This window comes from Chrysochloris asiatica, unplaced genomic scaffold, assembly GCF_000296735.1.
Source record: "Chrysochloris asiatica unplaced genomic scaffold, ChrAsi1.0 scaffold00032, whole genome shotgun sequence".
NCBI classification, from domain to species: Eukaryota; Metazoa; Chordata; class Mammalia; order Afrosoricida; family Chrysochloridae; genus Chrysochloris; species Chrysochloris asiatica.
This window is the reverse complement of record NW_006408550.1, coordinates 20,363,894-20,369,895: the sequence shown is the minus strand read 5'-3', so window position 1 is coordinate 20,369,895 and position 6,002 is coordinate 20,363,894. Positions and strand designations below refer to the sequence as shown.

At 40.5% G+C, this 6,002-nt stretch overlaps 1 protein-coding gene across 1 annotated transcript in view; it reads left to right on the top strand.

The window, feature by feature from the left end:
- The first annotated feature begins 4,019 nt into the window (after window positions 1-4,019).
- SLC13A1 (solute carrier family 13 (sodium/sulfate symporter), member 1) overlaps window positions 4,020-6,002 on the top strand; it is a 114,943-nt gene continuing 112,960 nt past the window's right edge. The window contains exon 1 of the mRNA XM_006859331.1: window positions 4,020-4,143. Coding sequence (XP_006859393.1) covers window positions 4,045-4,143 — 99 coding nt within the window. The 5' untranslated portion in view covers window positions 4,020-4,044. The remainder of the gene's footprint in view (window positions 4,144-6,002) is intronic.

Here is a 6,002-nt window from a genome sequence, read left to right as displayed (position 1 = left end):
TTGAATGTGAAACTGATGATGTGCCCTGTAAACTTTCACTCAATCCACAATAAAAACCTTAAATTAAAAAAAAAAAAGAGTGAAAGGGTTTAAAGACAGAGAGTAGAGAAGCACATTCTCAGAAAAGGACAAATGTGGTGGTGAAGGTGGCATTAGACAGAGACAGCTAGAAAAGCGGCCTGAGAGAAACAGGTGAGGTAGCAACATGGAAGTGGGTTCTCATCCTGCTCATGCTGACCATCTATACAACTTAACATTCTGGTAAACCTAATTTTAATACAGAAAAGAAATGCTTCATTGCTTTTGTGTTAGCAGCTGAGTGACACCCATTTATCTATAAGATTTTGTGGTGACATAAACTCTAGAATGTTCAGCGGTTCAAATCCACCAGCTGCTCCTCGGAAACCCTATACAGGGTCGCTATGAGTTGGAATTGACTTGAAGGCATTTAACATTAACAACAAGCAATCGCTAATCAACCAAACCAGATGTCTACAGAGAAATTCTAGATTCAATGACTTCATGTTTAGTGTCAAATGAGTAGTCATATTATACACACAACATGATACAGAAAACATCGGCTTAGTAGCCAGAAAAAGCAGGATTCAAATCATTGTGATATCACTTACTATGTGGGACACTTGCTCTCTTTCAATTTTGGTTTCCAAATACCTAAAATGCAAAAAACATGGGTAAACAATAAAAATAATAACATGCACATAAATGCATACCTTGTATTGACTTTTAAAGGTTAAGTAAGACAATGAGTGTAAATCCCCTCACACATAGTTGATTTCTGTGACTGAATGAATAAGTGTATATTTGTAATGAAGTTGTTTTGTACAGCACAATCCATGGTTCGTCAATGACATGATTCATTCTAGATCAGTGAGAAACGTCATCACACAACAGTGATGTATTAAGAGAAATTTATGTCTTTCTGTGCACAGAAGATGTGAAAATTGACAGCTTGGCACATCCGTCTTTGACGTGACACCTAGTTAACAATGCTGTGCTATATGAACCCTGGTGTGACTCGAGGATAAGCAGTGGACTGAAAACCACAAGGTCGGCAGTTCAAGCCCCATACAGGGTCTCTGTGAGTTGGCACTGACTTGATGGCACACAACAACAGTACTCCAAACCATGTCTCCAAGAGGCCCCAAAGTCTCCTGTTGGTTTCATTCCCTGGTCATAGTAGCTGGGGCATTCAGTTGCTATCAGTCGTTCATGTTGATTGTAAATCTTTTAAATAATTAATTGAAAAGAATTTAAAATCATATTTAAAAAATTAATTTAATGGGAATGATTTTGTCAGATCTTCCCCCTCTGTGAAAGTAAAGAGGAAGCCACTGAGGCACAGGGGATGGGCTGGGCACAAAGGGAAGGCATCTACATACCCACAGAAACCAGCCACAGAGCTAGGTCCTGCGTGCCTGCCGTGAGAAAGTGGGCAGCAGAAGAAGGAAAACGTGCCCAGGAAGGAGGTCTTGACGTATGTCCAAGTTTTCCTTTTTGTCTTTGGCTGGCTTGAGTGCCATGACTCCTGGCACATTTAGTTTAGGCCCTTATCTCTATGAAATGTCACCCAAATACCTTCTTATGGCTAGCGTCATTTCACAAAGCAGAATCTTGTAAGATGAGAAAGTGAGGCTCAAATGGTTTCATCAGGGGGCTGAAGGAAATCTGAGAACAGTAAGGTTTTACTTTCCAAAAAAACCGTTGTTGTCAAGTGCCGTCAAGTCAGTTCCAACTCATAGCGACCCTGTAAAGAGTTTCCAAGGAGTGGCTGGTGAGCTTGAACCACCGACCTTGTGGTTCAAAGCGACGTTGTAGTCCAGAGCATTAACCTGCAGTACCACAAAAAATAGAGCAGGAAAAAATAAATAAATCATGAGATGAACAGTACAAGGCATTTTATAAAGAAAACCCTAAACTTGAGTACATATTGCAGTTGGTTTGATTAACTTCATCCCTTTAATATGTTTCTTAGTACTATTTATTATTGCTCCCTATCTATTATTCCTCACTCAGGACCATTATTATTTACACTCCCCTTTCATATGAGAAATTCAAGGTATAAGGTGCCTTTCTCTGGTTTGGAGACTTTTTTTTTCTGCTTACTGTTCTGATTTTCCTTATCCTACATATGACATATCTTTCAGAAACTTCAAGTTCTAGAGGAAAAAATTGATTTCACATTTCCTATAACATTATGGTGAGTGTTGGAAAAATGATTTTCCTTGACAGGAAAAGAAAGCAAGAGGTATATTAATGGGGTATTAGAAATAATGTGATTTGTACCAAGATAAGTTGACTAGAAATGATAGGAAGATTGCAATGTGTTTTGTTCAACTATTTGTACTCAGGACTGGGTGCTTAATAGCTGTCTGCTTGAGGTTTGGTGGTGGTTATGTGCTGTGGAGTTGGTTCCAACTCACAGTGACCCTGTACAGGGTTTCTGAGGCTGTAAATCTTTACAGGAGCAGAAAGCCTCATCTTTCTCTCGTGGAACAGCTGGTAGTTTCAAACTGCTGACCATGAGGTTAGCAGCCCAAGTCGTAACAACTACACTACCAGAGCTGCTTGAGGTTTATTGGATATTAATTTATAAAAGAAAAGATTTATTTACAAATAACAACAAAACAAACCACATGGTCCTAAGCCCTAGGGAGTGCTGAAATCGTTTTCCATATCACTGCCAGAGTAGCGTCCATACTTGAGCACACACCTGTCTCTTGGATGACCCTGATGACTCACCTCTGTGCAGATTTCCTGATAAATATCTAGTCAATATCAGCACAACAGTAACAACTCCAGCCTGCAAAGGTCTTCACTGGAGTATGCTTACCCGAGACTGGCAACTCTGGTTTTCCTGTCAAACAGGGGCCCAGAAAAACACAATGTCACCCCTGGCTGGAACAAATGGCTAAGTGCTCGGTTACAAATTGAAAAGTTGGAAGCTTGAAGTCACCCAGAATCCCCTCAAAAGAAAAGCCTGGTGATTCACATCTGAAAAATCAGTCCTTGAACACCTTGTTGTCCTTAAACAACAACAACAACAAACACCTTGTGGAACATAAGTCTGCTCTGATTCCCTGAGTCAGAATCTACCCAGCAGCAACTGGTTTGGGTTCATTTTCCAAGCAGAGAAGAAATTATTTGTTCTATTACATGTGGTTTTGGGGAGGAAAATGTTACTCAATATCAGAATATTTCTCTTAGAGCGGATTCTGAGGGTTCCTGGTAGAGGAGGTGGTGGTGGTTATGTGCTGTGGAGTCGGTTCCGACTCATAGCAACCCTGTACAGGGTTTCTGAGGCTGTAAATCTTTACAGGAGTAGAAAGCTTCTTATTTCTCCTATGGAACAGCTTGACCAAGTATCTCCTGTGAGATGCGCCCTTCCGGCGCACCAGTCAGGTGTTTGTGCTGGTCAATCTCCTGTCTCCTGAGGTTTGTAACCCGATTCATAACCACTAAACTACCCATATTATTTGAGAAACCTGAGAAAATTCTTTTGTACCAGTTTCACTTTCAGACTTTCCATGCACTGAGTTTTCTGCTGCTGAGGCTGTTCTTTGGATTCATATTCTGAGACTGTTTCCTTGAAAACTGAGGCAGCCTATACAGACTCATTGGAGAAGCCACCACTGTCTGGTAACTAGTGCAGTCAGGGGACATGGTAATGGGGAGAGAGATCTCATGGTGGCCAAACTCAACCGCCTTGGTTGTTTTGCCTTTTCTTAGACTTGTCTAGTCTACATCATAGTTAATGTAAAAGAGAAAGTAGAGAAAGAACAGTTTCACCTTTCAAAATCTGTATGAGCAAATGGTCTTTGGATTTCTCACTGACATTCTAGGGCGTATCTCTCCATGTTAATTGTGACAGTAAAACCATTAAAAAGGAGATTTAATTTTAACTCATGTTGGTCACTATAGGGCAGTGAGTAAAGATTATGGGCTGGAGAAATATTAATCAAGGTTGGTTATTTAATATCTGCTTTATTTTAAGGAGGTCACTATTGAAGACACCTGCTCTGGACAATGAAACTCCTCAGCTATATTTTCATTTATCGCCGATTTCTTCTAATAGTCTTTACCCTGTTGATTTTCCTGCCCCTGCCTATTACTCTCGGTACAAAGGTAAGTGAACCTGGAAAATAGGCTGGTGAATTTCCTGATTCATTTCAATGGCCCTTTATTGTTGGGGTTTAATTGTCTGGCTAAGCTGAATGGTTGGTGTTCCTTTGTGCTTGAAGTCTAGATGGTTGTTAATTGTGTCTTGTCCATTTTTCTCCTTTTTTAATGGTTAATGTTGATTGATCCTCAGCATGACTAGCTAGAATAAATAGCTAAAATATTCTATCAGAACTGTTTGAGTAGACCAGGGGAGGAATGAAAGAAATTTGGGATCTTTGTGTTCAAATCATCAAACTCCAGGGAATATCCTGGGTTAGTCTAATTCCTTCTCCTGAGAATATGTTACTAGGGAAAGAGTCAGAGGAACAACTGGGGTCCTAGGGTCTAGCACAGATTAATTAATTTGTCGGTTTTGTGGCTCAGTGTGGGATCAGAGCCTCTTGGAAATTGCACTTTCTCTAAGAGTTTCTGTGTGATGCAAACTTTAGTGTTCAACTATTAGCTGAAAGGTTGTCAGTTGAAACCCTCCCAGAGGCACTGCAGAAGAAAGCCCTGGTGATTTTTCCAAAGGTCACAGCCTTGAAAACTCTTCAGCAAGTTCACTCTGCACACTTGGGATCACTGTGAGTCAGAATCAACACCACAGCCATTGACAACAGCAATATAAGATAAGAAGATACTGACAACATGAAGCAATTCTCCTTGGTTCATCAGGAAATCTAATAAATCACTGTGCTGTATTCCAGTCATTTCAGATTTCATTTCATTTTGGCCTATTTGTAAGCACGTGTCTATTTGCTTTTAAATGTAGTCAGTCCATCAAGCCCAGAATAGCAACCATAACACATTTTTTTTACCCTTGATGAATTAATTTGAGCCAACAAACATTTAGTGAGCACTTTCTCTGTATGAGGCAGAGCAGAAGGTACAAGAGGAAACAAGAAACAAACAAACAAAAACAGAGGGTCAAGGGGTAAGCACAAAGCCCAGTCTCTGCTGCAAGGTTCTAGATTTACCGCTTAGAAGCTGTGTGACCTGGACAAGTTACTTAACCCCTTTAGTTTTCTTATATGTAACCTAGGATAGTAATGGATTTGCTGTGAGAATTAAGTGAATGAATAAACACGTATCAGCCACTTGAAATAGTCCCAGGCACAAGGTAAGCTTTAAAATCTGAGTCTCCCCAGGTGTGTTGACAGCTGGTGCAATTTCCATCATCCCTGGAGACCTTTTCTCTTACTGAAAGAGAGCCATGTTGGTGTTTTTGTTAAGTGCCATTGAGTCGGTTCTGACTCATAGCAACCCATATAGGGTTTCTGAGGAGCAGCTGGTGGGCTTGATTTGCTGACCTTGAGGCTTATCCTATAGCACCACACTATTAATTCAGACTATATCTATCAGTTTAAGGAGCCCTGATAGTATAGGTCAATTTCATCAAATTGTAGCAATTTACATTCATTTCCTTTATCAAAAATAGTTTTCTTTTTCTTTTTTATATCTTCCTCTAGTTGAGTTCTGATTATCAAGCCATCGAGGCTAGGTCAAATGGGTATTATCTGTAAGTTTGGGTGTTCTTGTGCATCTCCCTTACTTCATATCAGCTGGATGCTTCACTCTTAGTTCTAGCCCTCTGTGGCTATGTCTTTGTCCATGGGCTCAGGTGTCTCAAGGTCTCACCACACTTCAGACCAACTAGCCCTTCCTCTTCTCTCTCTCATCTCCAGGTCAATGGGAGTCTATGTGGAACGTGGATGAACTCAGCCCATTTCTTCCTTGCTGCTTTCCCCCTCTTCCACTCCCCAATAGACCAACATGGTTGCCAGCAAGATTACATGCCTGCTCATGTGTTCCCTTTGAATTTT